The 22,103-nt window shown below is 39.1% G+C and overlaps 2 protein-coding genes across 2 annotated transcripts; both read right to left on the reverse strand.

Annotated features, from left to right (window-relative positions):
• Positions 1 to 6,463: 6,463 nt before the first annotated feature.
• Positions 6,464 to 8,379, reverse strand: hoxc12a (homeobox C12a). Its single transcript, XM_063464678.1, has 2 exons — positions 7,791 to 8,379; positions 6,464 to 6,702 (listed from the first exon to the last, which is right to left on the reverse strand). Exons 1-2 carry the CDS (start codon positions 8,377 to 8,379, stop codon positions 6,464 to 6,466), a joined length of 828 nt encoding a protein of 275 aa, XP_063320748.1.
• A 7,729-nt stretch (positions 8,380 to 16,108) lies between these two features.
• hoxc13a (homeobox C13a) lies at positions 16,109 to 19,121 on the reverse strand. Its single transcript, XM_063464475.1, has 2 exons — positions 18,470 to 19,121; positions 16,109 to 16,365 (listed from the first exon to the last, which is right to left on the reverse strand). Exons 1-2 carry the CDS (start codon positions 19,119 to 19,121, stop codon positions 16,109 to 16,111), a joined length of 909 nt encoding a protein of 302 aa, XP_063320545.1.
• Positions 19,122 to 22,103: the final 2,982 nt, after the last annotated feature.

The following is a 22,103-nucleotide window of genomic DNA, read 5'->3' on the forward strand; positions in this document are numbered from 1 at the left end:
TTGAATTTGCTGACTTAAAGATAATGCATTTTGTTTGGTTTCGTCATATTTTGACATAACTTTAGTGTAATAATTATACTATTTTCTTTTATTTATTTATTTATTTTCAAGCGTTACAAGCAAATTCCTGAGGTTATTGGGTTTTTAAAACAATATTTGATCTAATCTTTTCTGATGTTACCAAGCCCAACTGAGAAAATGTACATATCCACGCATACAGCAGGGTAATAGTGATAAAGTTTTGAACGTTAATGCAAACTGAGACACGGGTGGCTGATTTCTGCGTGGGTGTCAAAAGTCGGTTTTGTTTGCGTTAGTCTTGCGAAAAATGGTTCAGTATGCCCAAACTAAAAGCGACGACCTTCCTGCTGTCATCTCAGATATGTTTGAAATACTTGCTTAAACTTGGTGCTAATGTTGTGTTAGCTCTGATATATGCTTGCTTTTTAAGGAGCCCTTACATTTACACCGTGCCAATGCATATAAAATAATAGATGGTAATATAGCTCAAGCTACACCACACATGACTTGAACCGACGCTGATCAAACTTGAACAGGTGACACAAAATTTTTCACCATATATGAAACAGTTAATGCAGTTCCATGCTTGCATACTTGACCTTCAGTGGGCACTTTAAGGCCCTTGGAAAGAGTCGCCCTTAGAAAGACCAGTCCTCTATCAAAAATACGGAATGCCAATTAAAACGCTTTAAGTGTCCTCGTCAGAGAGAAAATCAAACAATTTGTCAAGAAAAAAGAAAGAAAGTTCAATCAAAATACCGGCATTATATAGCCCAATACTGCATAAACACGAGCTGACCAGCGCTGTGCACAATGTTTACATTCTTTATATTATTGCGAAAATATAACATAAAGCCCTGCCGTGATAATATAACTGGTTGATCAAGAACCATTACAATGACTTCAATCAATTCTGAAATGCTTTGCCTTTCTTTACACCAGGGACAACTGGTCTAAAAGGAATTCGGCTCTTTTGAGACAGCAATGAAACCTTCACACCCCGTATTAAGGGCTGTTGGAGGCGCGATGCTATTGAAAAACAAATTGATACGGGCGTGCATTTCAGAAAAAAAGCAGCTAGTGGCGAACTCATTTCAAATCATGTCAAAATCAATATATAATAGTTCTGAAAGACGTAAAACGATATAGATCTCTTACGTTGAGCATCCTACCTATCTTCTCTTTATCACATTAACAGTCTCCTTTAAAACACACACATTCACACTCACGCACGTCCACACACTCCACACTCCCCCTCTGCCACACACTTTAGTAGGAATAACAGAGTTTTCTATTTCTCAGGCCAGCTTTGTACCATAAACGACAGTGGGGTGACGGGGGACGTAGACCACACTCCACACAAGTTCTCTGCGAAGGGCACTGTGAAGCTCAGTGACCTTTGGGACGCGGAGACAGGCTGCCATAAACAGATTTAGCCAGTCTCAAAGTCAAAAGTGCTCAAGAGCTGTGAAAGACCTATTGTAAAATCCTGCAAAGCCAAATATCACCAGATTGTCTGGAAACGCAAAGTATATCTTTGATTGTTTTTGGTTTTTTAAACTCACCATTTTGTAGAAAGGGAATTCGATCACTTTAGAATGCAGACAAGACATGTAAAGGCAAACTAAAATTAGATATTACGCAGTAATCATTTTTAGCCTTAGAAGAACAGAGTGGCAGGTAATGGCGTCGTGAACTGGTGTTTCTGGACGTGGAAAACCTTCCAAGCAATGATAAAGTAAAGCAAAGATCCTCTGTCTAAATAAACAAGTTACAAAAAAGTAATAAATAATATTAGCAGATAACTCTGGCTTGAAGTTCAAGTTAAAATTCCGTGTTCGGCATTTGATTCGACACAGTTCAAAGGCCTGATTGTCAAGTTAACGAGTCCCAAAAAATCCAACCATTTTACAAATGACGCACTGAACTAGCCTCTAAATACACACGAGTGTTTGTGTCATTTAGTCATGACACTAAACGCATTCACGCTGTGCTGAAAGTAGACTTGTTTGGGTCCTTAGTCTAATTACGTAGCTGTCAAAATACATTCGAATTAACGTGTTATGCAAATTGTCGCTGCTGTGAATTGCACTTTACTCTTTCTTTGTTAAGTGAGCGTTAATCTACCGCAGTTTGTTACAAACCATGGATCCTGGTTCATATCTATTGCTTCTCGCCCTCGTTTTCATGTCAGTAGGTTGTTTTGCGGGTTATAGAAGCAGATCCATGGAACCTTAATGAGTTTCTGCTAGTGTTGTCAGCGCTTCATGGCAGGTTTTCCTGAATCCTTCTAAAAATATATTTTGTAACATAGTATGGCCACGAAGGTTTGCAATTAAACAAAGCAAGAAAGACGATGGTGCTTTTTCCGTATGCCATTCTCTTCTTACCAATTTAACAAGGCAACGCACAAACATAAGATACAATTTTATCTCCTTTCATGGTCAACAACGCGTTTGATGACCTGAAAAGGCTGGAGCTGTTATGAACGACGTCCTCTCGGTGATCAAATTCAATAAAGCCACTTTAAGATCACCTGGCATTATTTCATAGTCTTAGTTAATTATTGCAACAAATACTAGGTGCGCTTAACGAGTAATGTTTTGCATCAGATTGGCGTCGCTTTGTGAATATGATGCACTGTGTATTCATTAAAACATACGCGGACATATGCGTGTTGTCATCGCTGCGTAAAAAGGAAAATATGAGAATATTACGCAGTGCTTTCTTGTTTTAAAGGTAAAGAAATGATTCAAATTCCGTTGCCGTGATATATCGAAACGATTTCAAATCACCGTTTTATCAGGTAGGCCTAAGCAAAATCTACATGATGCCAGCATGTGCCTTTCATTTACACCTTCCCTTGAAGTGTCATGTATTTAAATTCATAAACAATTGGAGAAGTGTTAATTACATTTACTAGGGTTACTTAAAAAATCAGCATTTAGATTTTTTTTTCATATCCGCAAATACATCGTGCCCTTTTTGAAGCAGTGTGTACAGACAACCTCACGGAGGACCGTACGGCCGTTATATTTATTAAATCATATGTAGCACATAAAAGTACAAAAATAATTCTGAATTGATGAAAATATTAGAAGGGCTTTTGTTGCGGTTTAAGATCCGCCTAACTAAGGAAGGTGGTTGTCGGTATTAAGGTAAACAGGCACACATATCAGCTTCTTTTACTTGCATAAACAGCAATATGATATAGCTCCGGTAACACTCCTGCAAGACTTTTATCAACTCAAAATAAACGTTTCGAAATTTCAAAAGCTCACTGATATATCTTAAATCATAAATATCCGAGGCAATAGTTAATCGAACACCAAGGGGATTGTGCCAAGTAATGAGCTCACGCCATCTTACGTTTGTACATGTATGCCTGATCACGCACAGACCAAGTCAGGAATGTCATTCAGTCAGGCGGCTGCAAGGAGCAGACGTTCACAGTTCACTGAAATGGCAACATCTGATTCCAAATGCAGACAGCACAGCAGTTTCCAGTGAACATAGCCTACTTCACCATAACTCAGACTGCAAACTGTTGAAGACAAACGTACAATTGCATGTTTAGATAGCTGACAGGACAACGCTGCACTGCCGCGCATTGCTTTACACTAATTTGCCAGTAGGGAGAGCCTTGAGGATTTTAGAAACGGTTCATTGTAAAGGAGTGTGTGCGTACTGTGCATGTCATTTAAGGGAAGAATGTTTATTTGGTCTGCGTGCATGTTATAATGAACTTTACTTTGATATATAATTATCACACTTATAAATCCGCACTGCAAGGCAGAAGATGGGATACACAAGGAAAAGGCAGTCCAAAGGGCTTGACTATATGGAGCACTGGGGTGTAACCCCATTACTGCTTTACAGAGCTATTGCGTGTTTAGCTGCGCCGTTATAGGCTTGTAGCATACCAGTGACATTGATTAGGTCGAACTTCAAGAGAAACCACAAGGACGGAAAAGGGAATTTTACTTTAAACCAGTCTAGGTGTTTTGTAGTTGTTGTTGTGTCCCAGGCTTTATAAACATAATATTCAGTGTTAGTTTAAAATATGCACCTGGATGCAATTCTGCATTTTAACCTATTTGCCTATAACCTACCTTTGCATCTGTTGCGGCAACAATAATAAAAAAAAAAAAAAAGCTCCCCCTGTGTGGGCTCTATTTTCTTACGTTTCACAGCATGTGCAATTAATGTGCCAACAAAACACTCTTTCAAATGCTTTCAAATGTCCTATTAATGTTCAAATCTTTATTTCAGTGTGGTGGACGCGTGTAGCTTTTAAACCGTGTTACAGGTCACGTCCAATAAAATAATCCCCACAGTTATCATTGGTGTTGAAGCAGAACATTCAGATAAGCAACATAATAACAGGCTAATACCAGTAACCTTTTCAGTACTGTGTTTTATTGAAGACCTTACGCATATACATTCATATCATTATTACTTTTACAAGACAACGTTGCAATCCTTACAAGCGCAAAGAAAGGAATGCAATCGGAGTGACATAAAATAACGATAATAAACAACTACTACATTGAAACGTCGTTTCTTTAAATGTCATGAATGGTAAAATAATAATAATAATAATAATAATAATAATAATAATAATAATAATAATGAAAATTTTTAAAAAATTGTAAAATTTTAAAAAATTAAACAAATCTTACATACCATTTCTTACCATTCTTGACACTATACACTTTTGGCCTACATTTCCAGCCCTTACAACCACAAATAGGCTATAGCCTATGGAATGCGATATTGTTACAAGACGGTCAATAACATAAAGCACTAGCCTATTACATAGCGATAAGGCCTCCTCAAATAGGATGCAAATACCAACATATGTCATTTCATTGAACAAGGTTGTACACAAGTACAGGGTAAAGAAAGGGACAACACTGAGCACATTGCAAAAAGCAAGTACATTAATAGGTCTAATAGACCGTCCTCTCTCCCTAATAATAATAATAATAATAATAATAATAATAATAATAATAATAATAATACATTCTTTGAAGACGTTTGAGTCCAAAAAGTTTTAGTTTGTTGGCTTTTGTTTGGAAGAACAAATATAAAAGTCACCTACAGAAAAAGTGTCCTGCAGAACATGACTTCTGATTATTTCACATCAATAACATGCTGAGAACATTTCACTGCTATAGCTTACTCATTGTACATGACGGATAATGCACTGCATTCACTCTGAGTTAAGGGAGCACACACATAAGCCTATGATTACATTTTTTTTTAATTTTACATATTGATTTAAAAAAAATCATAAGCACCGAGTTTCTGAAATGCGCTTTCCCCAAAAAACAACTTATTCTCCCGCTGTTGCAACTTTAGGCGGGTCCCTCGCTGTAACCGAGTTGGCCTTGAACACAGTTATGTAGTACTGTTGAATCTTTCCATTACAGGTCCTCGCTAGTTCATTGTAAAATACACTTTGTTTGACTGGTACAGTCTGGACTTAAACTTTTTATAGCAGCTCAAACCCGTTTTCTAACGGTGACCTCACTAAACGAAAGAAACGCAACCCATGCAGGATTCAGTGGTTGATGTTAAGACACGTTTAAAAGCAATAAAAGTAGGGGGGAAGAGGAAAATACCTTCAGAAATCTATTTGCACATGAACAAAGTCATGGCAATCAATTTTCAATGCGCAGTCATAAAAACATTGATATGAAATACACTGCGGTTTTAGTTCTCGCCTCCTCACGCAGACTCCCAGACTTCCAGATCTGCTGCCCGTGACCGTGAACGTGCCCATAAACGTGGCGAAAACTATGGAGACAAGATAAAGGCGTTGTTCCTCTTACCTAACAAAATATGGCATGTGGAGGTAAAGGCGACCGAAACCGAGATTCTTCTTTATCACTTTATAACTTCAGACATTTCTTTTTGCACTGATTCGCTCCAGTCAGGCTACCCTGTCTGACTTCAGTATTATTTTTAGGCCTATTTCGAGGGCTCGCCGACTCTCCCGCCTTATTTTCTCTGACTAAAACGGTAACAATCCTGATGTCGTCACTATGTGTCAACCGAAAAAGATGTTACACTAAAGACACATTTAGGCCGTACACTAATGTCATGACAGATCGGGATAAAGTAAAACACACGCACACAAACACATTCTCACAGCTTCTTCTGTGCGATTATGCCAGAACGTGAAGACTCACTGACGTGTATAGCTTTGGATGCCAGACAGCGGCTTGTTTAGGGTTTTTGCAACCCGCACCTTTGATATAAAAATATTAGAAATAAAGTAGGGTAATAAATGCTTGCAATGTAAAAGATGGATAGATGGTTGCATGCACTAAAAGAAGACCTAAGGGAGCGTAGAAGGCTTGGCTTTTTCTTTTCTTTTCTTTTTTCTTTTTTCTTTTTCTTTTTGCTGCCTATCGATTCACCTTCTGCCGCATCTCTAAAAGTAGGCCAAAGCTTGCTCCCTCAGCATGAGTCTCTTCTTCTTCATCCTGCGGTTCTGGAACCAGATCTTGACTTGTTGGTCACTGAGGTTCAGACGATCGGAGAGTTCCCTCCGCCGCTGCCTGGTGATGAATTCATTCAGCATAAATTCACCTTCTAACTCAGCCAGCTGAAGCTTGGAATAAGGTTTGCGCTTCTTTCTGGTCCGAGTGTGCATCGGGTACCACGGGGCACCTGGAGAAGAGGGGAGAGGAGGGGAGCACACAGTGGATTAGTCACCACGGTTGCAAAATCACGGTCACCTCCAAGGTTATGGGGAACCTACTGGGGCATCAGCTGTCCACGTCAAGTTGCCTCCCTAGTTAAGTCAGTATGCAATGCGCCATGTTAGAGCAAACCTATTAAATAGCATTGTGATAAGGCGCTTTTCTAAATATGTATATATGTAAATAAATGTATTATTTTGGTTTAGCTGGAGTAAACTGATGTGATTTGCTACACATCCATGATGTAGGGCTTGTGCTTTATCTTAAACTGAGAAAACTAATGCCCCTGGAAGCTGTCATTCCCTGCACATGTACCATGAATTTGTTTTGGTCTCTGACTCAAATCCCAATATTTGTAAATAAGGACTTGTCCAGTTTCGTTTCATTTTTGTTCCCCACGTTTAAAAAAAAAAAATCAGCCACCTTTATGGAGCCCACCAATATACCGCGGTTTGTGTCACAGGAAGTTTTATTGTTGCAGTTAAAGCAGCATTAATGTGATAATTGAGCCGTGCTTGCAAATACCCCGTACTTATTTGTGACTTTCAAAGCATATTAAATGACTCCTGAGTCTACAGCGACAGATATTAATTCTGTTTACGAGTCATTAAAAAGAAAACTGTCTCTGTTCGATGCAGTCAACCAAAGCGACTCACTTCTTTAAATCACTGCACTGATCTGTGTGAGTGCGAACAAAATAGACCAAAGTCAACCGTTTATATGTCTAAGTAACAGAACCTCGCCTAAGCTATAAAAAAATAGAAGACGGAACTAAATTGTTTACTCAAACGCTGCTGGTGATATGGATTGTTGGGGGTTATCTCTAACTGTACACACACACATGGCGCATGGAGTATTTTAGGGCAACCCCTAGTGGCGTTTGCACACCACGCAAGTACCCTGCAGGCTAACCTAAGCTGCATGTTGTGCATCAAGATAACGAGCTCTAATGACGGTTTAATACCGCAAATGTACGCTGTGCGCAGCCTGTTCTTTCTTATAAATAATGTGAAGGTGCGATTGTTTGAACTGTGGTTAAAAACAAAATACGCTCACCTCCGCCTGCGGCTATGTTGCTGGAATGGCTTCCCGGTGACACCAGGGTCTGTGTGTCGCTGGATGAAGGCTTGCTGCCCTCGTTGAGCAGAGAGGAGCTGGAATCGGACTCCATTGACTGACAGGATGGCGGGTCTTGCGTTAGCTGCTCGGTCCCATAATCGTATTTAGAAAAGGCAGCCGTGCTGCCAATTCCACTGTGCATCCCGTGGTCAGATGTTAGGGATGATGTGTCTCTCGCCCTATCCTCTCGTTTGAGACTGCTGCCACCTGAACAGGTCTCCCTATTCCCGTTGCCATTGTTGTAATAGCATTTGCCTTCCTCTGGTCTGGTAATTTCACACGACCGATTGAAGGAAGGGTTAATAGACACGGGGCTGCTAAAGTAGGATTGAGAGTATCCATTGCACGGCTCCGAAGGATTCCACGGGAGGGAGCAAACGTTGTCCCTTCTCGGGTACGAGAGAGACGGTAGCCCCGCCAGTTGTCCCCCTGAGGCTCTAAAATTCGGAAAGTAAAATGTGTCTCCAGTGTGGATGTTTACTAAAGGTCCCACAAACCCTGGATTAAGGAGATTATGCTCGCCCATTTCCGCGGGCCCGACCAACAGCTTCTAGTTTATTGCAATCTGACATTTAACATAGTTAAACCTGGAGGAGCGCCTGATTGGTCATTCTCAGACCACGTGTCCAGGCTAAGTTCTGCTACACATGGTACCACCCACTTGGTCCATCTCAGACAAAACAAAACATTAACTTCTGTATTACTGAGGTTTATATGCTTTTTAAAAATACTATAAACCTTTTATTAAAAATGTAGAATCTTGTTTTTGCTCACTCGAGCAACGCCGAGTCCAAAAGGAGTCCAGACTGCTTCTCCTTTTACACTCGTGGAACTGTCCATGGCCTCGTTTAATATCTTTATAAGCTGGCAAAAGTTTTTTAAATGCTATTTCTTATGAAAACTATTTTTTCTTGAAGGAGAGAGTGCATATGACATCTTGTTTTCTAGCAAATTATGGTCGAATTCCGTGTCATATAAAGCTGTGATGTCCCAATTTTACAAGCTTGTTTTAAGAAAAGACTGATGCTCATTGCCGCACTCTACTCATATTTACAGTAACGGGGTCAGCAGGTTGAAGCCACTGGCTCTGTAAAGGAGGACGATATTCTACAAGGTTACTTTAAGAGGGTATATTTCACATAATATTCTCTAGTACACCTCACATGAACAACTTTAACAGATACCGCCAATAAACGTTCGCAGCCAAACTCTGGTGGGATTGTTATACCTCTCACAATTCTTTTATATGAATTTTACAAGATATCAGAGGGCCCTTAGCTGATTCAATCAGCCGAGAGCCTCTCTGCTTTATATCGCACTAATTAGTTGATTTGTGGATGCAGCTCGGAAGACACTGAACAAATATGAGATATTCTGTGATACCGTCATCCTATTTTCTGACAAAAGCGCTCTCTTTACGCACGCGCACACACACGCAAACTTTTCAGACTCCACCAAAGTGCAGTTTCTTTCAAAAATAATAAATAAAAAAATCACTATCATATGCACATGATTTAGGCATTCTGCAAACAGCTGGCCCAACTATTTCTAATGTGGTCTATGGTCATCAAATTACCATAATCCTCGTACATATTCTTATAATTGATCCATGGCTTTTGCATTCCCCTCAAGGATACACAGGCTTCTTATTCTTGAAAATAAATAAATAAATCTAAGAAGACTGCACAGTCGTTTAAACTCTTTCAGTATTATACGGGTCCAGCAACAGTTTATTGCAATCGCCCTGCAAATTCAAATTTTGCTACCACCACCACTACCAAAAATCAATTTATATAATTACTAAAGTTGTCATAATCCAGTCTCCGCTTATTTCAATCAAGGTGGTTTAAAAAGTCCGACGACATATATTTAAAAAAAAATCATAGCTATAACATAGCCCACTTATGTCATCGTCAGCCTACTCAAGTTCACGACACAAGGTGGGATGAACTTGATGTTGAACTTTAATACTCCATTAAAATAAAGGAATAGATATGAGGTTCAGCAAACTTCAGTATGTATTGTGAGAGTTGATATCGCCATTAAATTTAAAGATATATAATCCGTATATTTGATAATGCACCGAATTCCATGTTGCTTATTAAAAACAAATGTAAATATATCACCCTTATTAACATAGCACCAAGAAAAGAAAATCTATTGTAAAGGTCCAAATATAAAATATATTAATATTCCTTTTATTTATTGACAGCAGCACTATGAATTTATGCATTAACAGAAATGCGCCGGCTTACAGAAGCCTGCACATGCGTGCTGAATGTCGCTAGTTGCCAATTAGAAATTTGCCAATGAGGTGTTATGTGAGAACATTAGCATTCACTTAAACACTGGTTTGGGAACGATTTGCAAGTCAGCCGATATCTGATAGCTGTGTCCGTAACTTGTGACCATGTATCCAATCTAACCGAAAGGCACCGGGCCTCGCTCTAGCCTTAAATAGAAAGAACAAATATCAAATGTTTAAACTGGAGAAGCTCTTGGGGATCTGTCGGGGTTTATCTCTCTCCCTTGGTCTCACTGCCTCTCCTATCACTGCACATTCTTGCATCTAGTTAGGGAGTCTCGCAATGCAGCACAACATCAATCCAGTATAATATCTTAGGCCTCGGTCTTATGAAAAGCATTTGGGTGCCTCGCTATCACTTCACAGCTCCTCATGTTATTATAACAGTTGACAAAAGCAAAACAGCACAGTGTGATGTTTACAACAAAATGTCCCGGACGTCCATGCGTTAAGTAATGTGCAGGCTTAAGTCGCCACTTTACCTCGGAGAAAGAGGCCATGTGTTGCGCCTCCTTGCCTCGTCTCTCCACGCCTCTGATCCAAAGTCTCCCACAGATCCGGATTTCACGTGCAAACAACTGCCCGTCTGTTCTGTGCATCTTTAGCTCGACGATGATGTCATATGTGACCGTGGGTTATAGGCCTTGTGCTCTAGCATAACGAAAATCTATTATTTAAAAAAAAGAACTTATAGCATATAGCACTGTCAAGGTCACTGTCTAGTACACTGTCTGCTCGATATTGAAAACAGTCCCGTGCAATCCCCGGGTCCCTGTCCAGACAGGGCAATAGCCTAAACAAAGGGCTTTTCTTCCCCTTTTCTCTCTTTGATTCTCGGCAGGCAGGTTGCCACAGTTATAGCTATGTGCAACCCCTTAAAAGCTTCCTTCAAGAAAAACTAACCACCAAGGGAAGTATAAGGAACCACAAAGGCGGTAACGTTTTAGATGAAAGGTTTTGGAAGAGCTTTTTTTGTTTGTTTGTTTGTTTGTTTGTTTGTTTGTTTGTTTGTTTACAGCAACACACTATGTTTTATGCGGTTTTCTTGCAAAAATAACAATATCCATTCTGACTAAGCTTTTGATAAAATACGAATTCTGCTATATCTAAGCTACTTGTATCTCCAAGAACAGCGCATATCATTCCGAGGCAAAATGATATTATTATTATTATTATTTTGAATTTCAAATTAAGGAAGCTAAAAACAACCCAAATAGAATACGTATTCATTATAATTTAACCCGGAGATTGTTGTGTGAAAATAAAAAAAATAAAAATAAAAATACGCAAACTAAGGATCAATAGCAAAGCTTCACTTTATAGAAATCAATATCTGAACCTGCCCGTCACTTTGTGCTTAGCTGTATCGAAAGAAACTGTCAAAAAATGTTAAACAAGAATATTTTTTCTTTGATTTCTTTATTTTATTAGCTGGTTTAATTTTTAATCCAAACTTGACAACTTTAGTATCCTGTGCGCCTGTATAGTAAAATGTTTAATCAAAAAATTTGACTATAAAGTGTTAATTAACTAGGGCTGTTTATGACTATTAGATTATGAATTTTCGAACAAAACTTGGCTTGTATGCCTAGCGAGATTTAATTCACTTGTAACATGTTTGAACAGTGTGCAGCTTTTTAAAAAATATGAAGTCGCCTTTTTTTCCAGTGAGGTCAACAAATAAATGCATAAATAAATAAAACAACTAAGCGCTGAAAGTCTCGGTAGCCTTCTGCGTCTTACATTGATCGGACATATTATGCCTAGAATACATCAAATAACAGATTTACAGACATCAAATAATTTTGCACTGATGGTATAATATAAGGTTTAATTCAGACAGCAGTGTCCTTGCAAAATAACTAAGATAGAAGTGGCATTCTGTCAGCTTTAAACGTCAGGCTTCAACTTTAAATGCTGACAGAAAACTTTCCTTTTTTATCTTTTTTACATTAAAATAATTGGACAAAATGAAACAAAGGTAAGCTCCGTGTTCCGCAAATATTGTCAAAAGCACTGAAAAAAAATGTCAACCAGGCGCTAAAACTAGACATGAACGAAAACACATTAAAAAAAATGCTGTTGCAACACTTCCTGATATTTTCCTCTGGTCACCACCAGAGGTTATCAGCCCCCTTTTTCATAGCTGACGGTGGCCTGCTGCTTTCACACCTCCACATACAGCAAAAAGCAAGGGCTGCTTTTTTCTTTTAGTTTTGAAGCAGTTTTGTATGGTTTAATGAGATTATATGCTGCATAATTCCCCGTTTGGCACATAAAATACTAATCTGGCTATTTAACATATTTGGGATAGATGTCGATTTGGGCCTAAAACTGAGCAGATGAAAAAAGGGGAACCGTGTAGCTTATTGCGACGCTGATACATTTACACATGAGTTGTATGTACTGTACCATTTCTCTTTCTTCATATATGTATATGTATAACGCTTTAAAAACATGATTGTTACAGCATTACACACGCGTATGTTTTAAAGCGCATTTTCCGCTCGTCTCACTGCATTTTGCTGGTGTAGATTAGCCAACTTATGTGGCAAATTACTGGTCGGACTTTAAATACACAGCTAAATAAAAAATATTTAGCGCATATTTTTGTTCTAAAACAAAATACATATAAACAGACGTGCATTTTTACATATGAAAACGTTCACGTCGTCGCTGTACGAAGTGTAGCTCATCGACAGAAATAAACCACATTTAAAAATTAAGGTTATGCTTGTCACAGCATATTTTTCCTTACTTTTGTTTTTTCAGTGTACTTTTTTTTTGAAAGCTACAAAATGTCCTAAAACAAAGTCCATGTAGGCCTACTGCCATATTAGGAAGAAAACAGCCGTACCTTTAATTGTTTTATTGTGGGCGACGTCGTATAATTATTTCCTCTTGCTGTGTAGGCAGTATGGCTGCTTGCTGAGGGTTACTGATGTTGGTGTGAGGCGTCAAAAGTTCTACCTGTCCTCCGTGGTCAATAACACACACACCTCATGATGAGTGCATGAAACCATTGGTGGTTTGGGAGGTATGGGCTAGAACAAGTACTTTTAGATGACTTCTTTAAAAAAAGGGGGGGGGGGGGGGTGAAAGAAAAGAAAAAAACAACTGAGCCAAAATGTTAATGCACAGCTCTTAGAGATGGTCAGAGTCGCAGGTCAGAGGATATCGCTACACTTCCCCTTTTTATGTATTTATGGCATGTCATTAAGCCCGTCTGTCTAGACTGGGAAATAACACCTTGTTTGCCTACAAACAAACCGTCAGCAGTGGTGTCCAACCCCCTATTTATTATTCACAATCCGCTGTGATGTCAAGGTCAAAGTGACTGCATAGTCATGGTCAAGGGTAAAATAGAGGAGCCGGAACTTTCTACAGGGACTGAAAATCCAGGAAACGAACGAACAAAAGTTGAAGTCTGACGGCTTAGAGCCTCAAGTCTGACACAGCGCGCCAGAAATTTGCACATAAAGAAATGAAAGTGAACAGCAAAACTTAGACTAATGATAAATTAGCTGGATTTGTTTGTTTGTTTTTTGGGGGATTAGCTTTAACGTTAGATTTAAAAGGAAAGGCCTCAGACGTTAAATGCTAAGACTAAAGAAAGGCACAGAAACCGTTTTCATGCTTTACATCTCACATGAAGAGTCATATACCTTGGTTTTAATTCAGATAAAACATTTAATCACAGACTTGATATGGGCTAGTCACCAGGAGCTTAAAATAAACTGACCGCATCTTCAATTATTCTCAGGACACTCGTGTCTAACCGTTTATGTCCGCGTACTATTTTTCTCCAGTCATTTCCTGTTGCACAAGTAGCATAGCCTAACTTACCTTTGAGAAATTCATGACTAAAGTCTGCATGTGAAACAAGTGGGCGCATGTAAAATACAACAAAACCTTCCCTTTAAACACATAAAAAACATGTACATAAACAAAACCACACAGACTTGTAGCATAATGCTGCCTTGGTGGGGAATTGTGTTTTTAGCGTCAGTGCGTAATTGACCTACTATTAAGACGCAGATAGACTGTGTGTGTGTGTGTGTGTGTGTGTGTGTGTGTGTGTGTGTGTGTGTGTGTGTGTGTGTGTGTCGGGTGAAATGGCTCCTCAACCTAACTACAACTGCAACCTGCGTATAGGCTTACCTGTAACAACTCCGTACTGCAATTACAGCAGGCTCGAGCCTGTACACCGATTCCAGCGAAGATCCAGGACTAAAACTACATTTACCAAAGCAAATGCTTTGCCTTTTAAATCTACTCAGGTTTTGTCAGTATGTTGGAAAATATTAATCAGCAAAATATGTTATGAATAAATACTCTCAGTACAGATGGTGTCTAATTAAGACAAAGGTTGCCGGTTTTTACGTTTCCGTTAGACCCACAAAACACTTTTGTACCTGTGGACATAAAATAATAAGGATTGAAAATGATAACCCGCTAAATGTTCGCGTGAGAGGGGGTAGATAAGCCATTTGATTCGTTGAATGTCAGCTATTCTGAAACTTGAACGAATGCTAAATAACAGAAAAAACAGCACTGCTTTTAACTTTGATGGAAATTGCGGTGGAATTTTACGGTACAAACTTCATGAGCACATTTCTCCGTTTCTCAGAGCTGATCTATGTAAATAAACGGGTCCTGTAAGTCTCAACATTGTAGTTCTATGTGGAAAAAAGAAGTAAATTCCAGCATAGTTATTCATTTATGTTTTTCTGACTTTGCAAGTGCCAGTATGCCTTGTTGCGCACTAATCGTGACTAATCACCGTATCATCCCTGCTTGCCAACAAGATGACTCCGGGTTGCCCAGTTTTTCTTAATCGAGTATTGTGCGAAATAAAAATCTGGACTCGCCCATCCATTGCTGGGATATTGTAGAGGAAAAGCGATAGTGGTCTGGGTCTCTGCTACTTAGTAGCACCGGTGTAACTTGAAACGAAAGGAAATGCTGCGAGTAGGGTGGCTGATTGACTTGGATATTTGAGCATTTTTATAATCATCATTTATTTATGAAACACGTTATCAGTACGTAATTCAACACCACAAAACAGTTCACATACTGCACCAAAGTAGAAATTACAGGCGTCGTACAAGGCGTGTGATCATCTCCAATGTTACACTAAAGAAGTCAAAACAAGATAGAAACGATTGTGCATTTATGTGTAATACTCACTGACTTTAATGGTTTACAATCATTCCGGTAGCATGACAGAATCCTTCACTGATAAAAGGAAAACATACAGGTTTGGGGGATATTCCAGTTTACATTTCCGCCATACTAGATAATGTGAATTAAATAAGAAAGGCATTGCACTGTACAGATTAACGACATAGCAGCCTTTGTTTTACCCCAGGCTTAACATATCCCACACACATAGCTTTTGAAATTCAGACGGAACATTTTTTTTCTTTTTCTTTCTTTTTCCCCTTTTTATTTAAAAAATTATTCTTTCTTCCGAAAGTCTTTTGTTGAAGACGATAAAATCTCAAGTTCAACACGTCTTTTCGCCACCGCAACCATTGTCCATGCGGCGATTACAGTTCAAAAATGACATTAAACCGTGTCCTCTGTTTTGATCAGTTGCAAGTATTGAAATATCATCAGTCCTTTTGAAATCTTAGAAAAAGGAAACAGAAAAGGAAACACACAATACTTGTCTTTGAAATACTAATATCGTTTTAAATATTATATATTTATATATGTACATTCCTATAAAACAAAATGTGAAGTGAATTTTTATATTTTCACAGTTTTTAGAGCATTATCTCTAAATTGAAATCGGAGACCTTGGTTGCGTGGTCGGTGGAGTTGATGATGGAAATTAAATTAAAAATACAAAAGAAATTTCTTCAACTACGATTGGAAGAGGTAAATATATGGCAAGATGATTTGGAAAGTGTGACTTGCAGTTTCAAGAAAGTCGCTCATCCATTCAAGTGGTGTGCATATGACTGTTCTTGGATTTACTGACAAATTTCTTCTCCTTGACTCGTCGGTTTTGGAACCAGATGGTGACTTGACGCTCTGAAAGGTTGGTGGCGGCCGAGATGCGCCTTCTCTTGTCTTTGGTGATGAACTTGCTCGCTGCATACTCTTTCTCCAGTTCCTTGAGCTGGATTTTGGTGTAAGGGACACGCTTTTTACGCCCTCGACGATAACTGCTGACCTCGGGCTGCAATGGCACAACATCTGCAAGAAAATAGGAACAGTTCAAGGAAAATATTAGTCGCTGTGCAAAATAGCACAATGTTTCATTTCACAAAACCAGCAATGCTGCGTTTGACAAGGCCGGTCAAATTTGGATGGACTCTACTGGAGTGAAAATAGGAAAATACTTTTGTTTTCACAGTCTCTCTGAGTGTGTGTGTGTGTGTGTGTGTGTGTGTGTGTGTGTGTGTGTGTGTGTGTGTGTGTGTGTGTGTGTGTGTGTGTGTGTGTGTGTGTGACGGGGATGGGGTACAGAGTTAAAATTTTCTGGAAGTCAGAATCTCTGGTGTGCTGCACCTGACATGTTGAGGGGTGACTGAATAACTTAGAGTTGTTTCTGCAAATGATCTTTCAATGTCAAGTGACAGTTATGGTTCATGCTAATACTTAATCTGATCTCAATGATAATCTGTGGACCAACGTAACTGCGGTTATTGTTATCTTAAACGAATCTCCCGTTGACATGTAATCAAGCTGTGGGGTAAGACTGATAAGTGTAATTATATTTGGTCCTGTTGTGTGTGCCGTACACCAGTCACCAGTAAGACACATGAATCACAATGTGGCATCTAACTTGAAGACAGCTGGCAACTTTAAGTTTTTAATTTTTACAATAAAGATAGGCTTTTTTGAAAGATTCTACGTTTTACTCATATTATAAAGCAGTTTTCTTTTTTATATTCTATTCACTTTTTTTTGTTAATTCCCCATAGTGCTTTTTTTAAGTTAACCTAACTTTTGTGACTAGTCCCTTTCGTCAAGAGTAAAGCTAAATGCAAAACAACCGTGCAAAAACATGACAGGACAAGTATGGCAATCTTAACACAAATACTGGCAAGCTGTAATACATGCAGTTTTTCACCCCCTATAATTTGCAGCAAGAGATTGTTACGATACACTATTCTTGTGTAAACATGAAATGGGGAAAAAAATCCACATTATTTAAGCTAAAGGATTTTAAAGCAATGTCCTAATATTTGGCTCACTGTCCTCAATCATTCAGTTATATCTTGTCATTAAATTGAGGATAACCGACTGGATATGAGAGTCACTGCATGTGTTTTTAGCTGCAAGCAAATCAGTTGATGCGTGTGAGAGGACATCAGTGTATGTGTGTGTGGCTGAAACAGCACAGAAAGGCAGCGCGCGCTTGTGTGTTCGTGCATGTGGGTGAGCGCGTAACTGTCTGCGTGCCCGTGCTTGCGTGGCTCGCTCTTGTGTATTTATAATATTTAAAAAGCAATGGGGTCCCTACCAGAAATTAAAAATAGCTACAGATTTCAAAAAGATAATAAAGTCATAAGCTAAACAAAGTAGCCTAGTAAACACTCTGTAAAGTGCATACTGGCGCATGCTGTTGATATGAGGCATGCTGTGTGATGGCAAACAACGTAAAAGGTGAGCCTGTCCGTCTTTTTGAACCATTTATACGACATGATGCAAAGATCTGTATGTAATGCAAATGTTATAAATGAATCCTAATATATGCAAAAGACGCACCACGGGGGCGCTAAGATTTATTGGCACCATCCAAACGCAGCAGGCTAGCTAAGCCACTATATTGTCATACAAGGGGCAAAGGTATGCAGTGCTGTTCCTTTCTGTTCTACGTGACGAAACTTAACTATTGTCATCATATGACTGTCAAAAGCAAATACTCAGAAAGGATGGGCTCCAGAAAACCCACCTTAACGTGGGATTCCAATTTACTTTCAATTTATGCATATTTCAAAGAAATGCATGGGGATTTGTTGAACTTCAAACCATAAGAATATCTCCGAATAAAATGAGAGATGCAGGAAAATTACACGTGATGACAGACACAGGAATTTATAGTTGTGTGTTTATTTATCAGATTTAGTTTCCCGTGGCTCATTGGTAAGTTGATACGGAGACTTTAACACAATAAAATTAGATGACCACAGTACTTTAGATAGACCACAGTAAGAGAGCAAAGTAAACTATCTGCCTGCATTTTAATAGCCCTGATGCGGTGACAAAAGTATTAAAATACTGCAAGCAGCTGGACTACTACAGAAATTCCAATCTACCAGAACACTTTAAAAATCATTATACTTTTCCATACCTGGGAAAGGTGATTTCCAAATATGAGTTGGCTGTGTTGGCTCTTTGTAGCCATCCCAGCTATTAGGGAGAGCCCAGTGCTGGTAGCCCTCCATGGGAATCAAGGCGTCGTGGCGCGGTTCAGGGTGGGCACTGATACTGGGCACCACCGACACGTCGAGATATCCGGGAACAGCCTGATACGAGCTGGCGAAACTCGGATAGAAGGCAAACTCTTTCGCCCTGGTAGACAGCTCTTCCGTAGGCAGCGCTGTGCTGGGCTCGGCATATTTCTCTGCGGGATGGTACGAGCAAGGCTTCTGCTGCAAGTTCACGTTGTGCGAATGAGATAATCTGCAGCCGTAATATGGGTTTCCAAAGGGATAACCGTAACTCAAAGATGCACTTGATGATGTTTGAGAAGCGGGACACTGTCGGCCAGTGTCTGTGGAGGAAATATCCGAGTAGACGGAGCCCTGGTGGGTCGCTATGGTGCCAGAATGTCGTCCCAGCGCGGGGTGCGACATCAGGTCCCTGCAGTGGGTCGCAGGGCAATTACCGCTCAGTCCCTCCATTGTTTGGTTTTTATTCTGGTTGTTTTCATTCGGGCTTTTTTCATAAACGTACATCAAGGTGTCCGCCCAGCGTGGATGCAGAACTAGCGAAGTCGTCATATCACGGGCTGCCGATGCTTTTTAAAAGTCGACTACTCCAAGACGGACACCTCATTTCCAACTACAGTTTACACCGAGCGCATGCGCACATAGTGCTCTTGTGTGTCCACTTCATTAAGAATCTGGCACGTGATACGCTAACAAGTCCTACGAGATTGAGCTTGTGAGCAGGAGCAGAGCAGCCCTTTAAAGACCCACTGCCTCAAGTGTCACCGTTTTTCCTGCAGAACACCGAGTCATATCATTGGCTTAAATCACCTAGACCCACACCCTTAAAGGGGAGTTTGGATACGTTCGCGATCTGGAGCAAACGAAAGCAACCTGTGAAATTTAGCCGATTTCTGAAGTTGCCAGGGGATATAACATTGTGCACAGAGAAAATTAAAATAAAATATTTGTATTTACATTTGTGAATAGTATTTTCAGCTTCATATGACACAAACTCTTATCTCTGTCCATTACTGTGTGGTGGACATATGTTGCGTCTGGGGTTTTGTTTGAAATATAAAAATATATAATATTACAGAACGATAATGCAATATGGAATCTTAATTATGTAGTCAACTTAATCTTTATTATCTCATACTGGTCTTAGGTATATGTGGGACACTATATATGCATATTTAAACCTCTTATCAAGGCTCCTTCCTAGAAGTGCGCATTTAGATCCGTATCTTCTACTAATTCGTACATTAATATAATGAAGAAATTCTGTTGTTTTTTTTGCAGCAGGTAATAATCAGGATTTTACTAATATTACATTTAAGATGTTGAAATTGTGAAAACTATAGTATTTTATTTTATGTATTTCTTTTCTTTTATTTAGTTATTTTTTAGAAGGAGGTAATTATTTTTTGCAGCTTATTGTTCTTAATTAAGTAATTATCTACAGGTTAGCCGGGTGTCTGTGTGTGCGCCGTGTGTATGTGATGCAGACCTACCAGGCTCAGTTTTAGGATTATCAACCGTGAATGTGCTGAATGACTGTCACTGCACCGCAGTACCAGCCGCCACAGGACGAGATGAAAGCCATAGCAGGTAAGACGCCGTCATTACCAAGTAAGCGAACAGTGTTTTGGTATTTAAATATATAAATGCCGTAATTGCCCATACTGACTGATAGCGTTTAGTTTATATAGAGTTGAATCCGTTATATGTTTAAGTAAAGATATATTTAGTTTAAACATTCACTCTCAGGCCCAAAGTGAGTTTCAGCGACAAGAAGATAATCAGAGTCACCATTAAGCGAATTCATGTGATGTTTCCGTTTCACTGTGCATTTCATTCATACTCTATAAGTGGATGCTGACGCTTCCAGGGGAAAATAAGAACAAGGGCCGCTTTGAGCTGGACTGTGTTTTGGCTACAGAGCTTATTTAATTATACTCCATGATAGATATGCGCACCTATTTCTTCCAACAACTCTTCCTCTGTTGTTTTATCCGCGTCTTCCTTTAGATTTGTAAGACCATTCAAAAAGTTTTAGTTCTTCTTATTACCACCAGGTTCTATAAACCCCCCCCCCCCCCCCCCCCCACACACACACACACACACACACACACTTTCTTCTGTTCTGCATTTCAAAAATTACTTCTGAGCTAATATATAAAACTTTACTGTATTTTCAAGTTTCAAATATGGCCGATAGGCTAGGCCCACAGTGAATCCATAAAGGCTTTTTGTAATGCCTGTTCCATGAGTCACTCATAAAGCAGGCTACAAGCTGCCCTGTAAAGTGCGGATAGTTTATCAACATTTTTGCTCTTCTGAGTTGTCTTAGGAATAATCGAGCAACCGTTGCGCATTTGCAAACAGCACTGGGGAAGCCGGACCCCTGTCGTTCCTCGGACAGAGACTTTAGTTCTTTGTCTCAAGGAAATTACAACTGCGAAAGGCTCATCCAAGCGGCAGCTGCACGGAAGTCCAAGGTCAAGGTAAAAAAACGCAGACAAACAAGGTCGTAATCAGAGTCTAGACAGGCAAGAATGAACTTCACACTGAAGTATGCATGCAAACTGGAAGTTATTTGGAGTACCTTACTCTAAAATATTTGCTATGTGCGAAGAGGGGGAAAGAATTCCAAATACTATTTAGTTTCTGCTTGAAAATCAGGAATTTGACAACATTTGCGCGGCAGAAAACCGGCACCTTCAAAACTAAAAATTTAGCTCCTTTTTATTATTAATGACCGTATATAAAAAATCTTCTTTAATTGTTAGTATTTTTAATCAATGCTGTCTCCTATAACAGATACAAGTGCATATTTCTTGCTGATTATAGAAACAGTTCCTCCAGACTGATGATGTAGCGTTGGTCGAATAGGCAGCCTAATAGTTGTACACATTAAACAAAGCAAAGCCAAAAAGAGAAGGAAAATCGCAATCAACTATCTTTTTTCGTATACAAATATATAAATCACGTGTTAATCTGACCTGTACATTCCTCTAAAATAGACTGGAAATGTCCGTTTCTGATTTTATCAATCATTTCTGAAAAACTAGACTAGATTACATTATCACAGCAGATTAACATCTTAAATATACGGGTAACTGTTGAATTCGCCTTTTTTAACCTTTTGTAAGTAGGAGTAAGTAATACAACTATCACGTTTATGGTTAGGAGAAAAAGAACAAAAAAATATAGATTGGATAGTATGTAGGCGTTTAAGGAACAATAGCAAAGATACCAGTAACTCCATGTTAGCTATAGTGTTTAATTAACCCCTCAGAAAATATGTTAACGTGAACTTCAGAATTCATTATCTTTCATTAACCCTTAACCTGCTTAAGATACACAGATTCTTATAAATATTTTCCGCAAGTTTCCGCATGCCTAAGTTTCACATTGTATTTAAAATTTCAAAGTAATATCATCCGAACTACTCATTCACAGTGAGATTTATAAATAATTAATTGTAAAATGAAGATTGCTATTTTCTTGCCCACGCTGAACCCTAAACTTGAGTTTAGGGTTCAAATGAGT

The sequence above is a fragment of the Pelmatolapia mariae genome, linkage group LG20 (assembly GCF_036321145.2).
Source record: "Pelmatolapia mariae isolate MD_Pm_ZW linkage group LG20, Pm_UMD_F_2, whole genome shotgun sequence".
NCBI classification, from domain to species: domain Eukaryota; kingdom Metazoa; phylum Chordata; class Actinopteri; order Cichliformes; family Cichlidae; genus Pelmatolapia; species Pelmatolapia mariae.

What these genes read in the sequence shown, in the direction of transcription:
- hoxc12a (XM_063464678.1), bottom strand. Translation starts at nt 8,379, where the DNA reads ATGGGCGAGCATAATCTCCTTAATCCAGGGTTTGTGGGACCTTTAGTA. An exon ending in CAACATAGCCGCAGGCGGAG is followed by an intron (nt 6,703 to 7,790) that starts GTGAGCGTATTT and finishes CCTCTTCTCCAG; the next exon opens with GTGCCCCGTGGTACCCGATG.
- hoxc13a (XM_063464475.1), bottom strand. Translation starts at nt 19,121, where the DNA reads ATGACGACTTCGCTAGTTCTGCATCCACGCTGGGCGGACACCTTGATG. An exon ending in TTGGAAATCACCTTTCCCAG is followed by an intron (nt 16,366 to 18,469) that starts GTATGGAAAAGT and finishes ATTTTCTTGCAG; the next exon opens with ATGTTGTGCCATTGCAGCCC.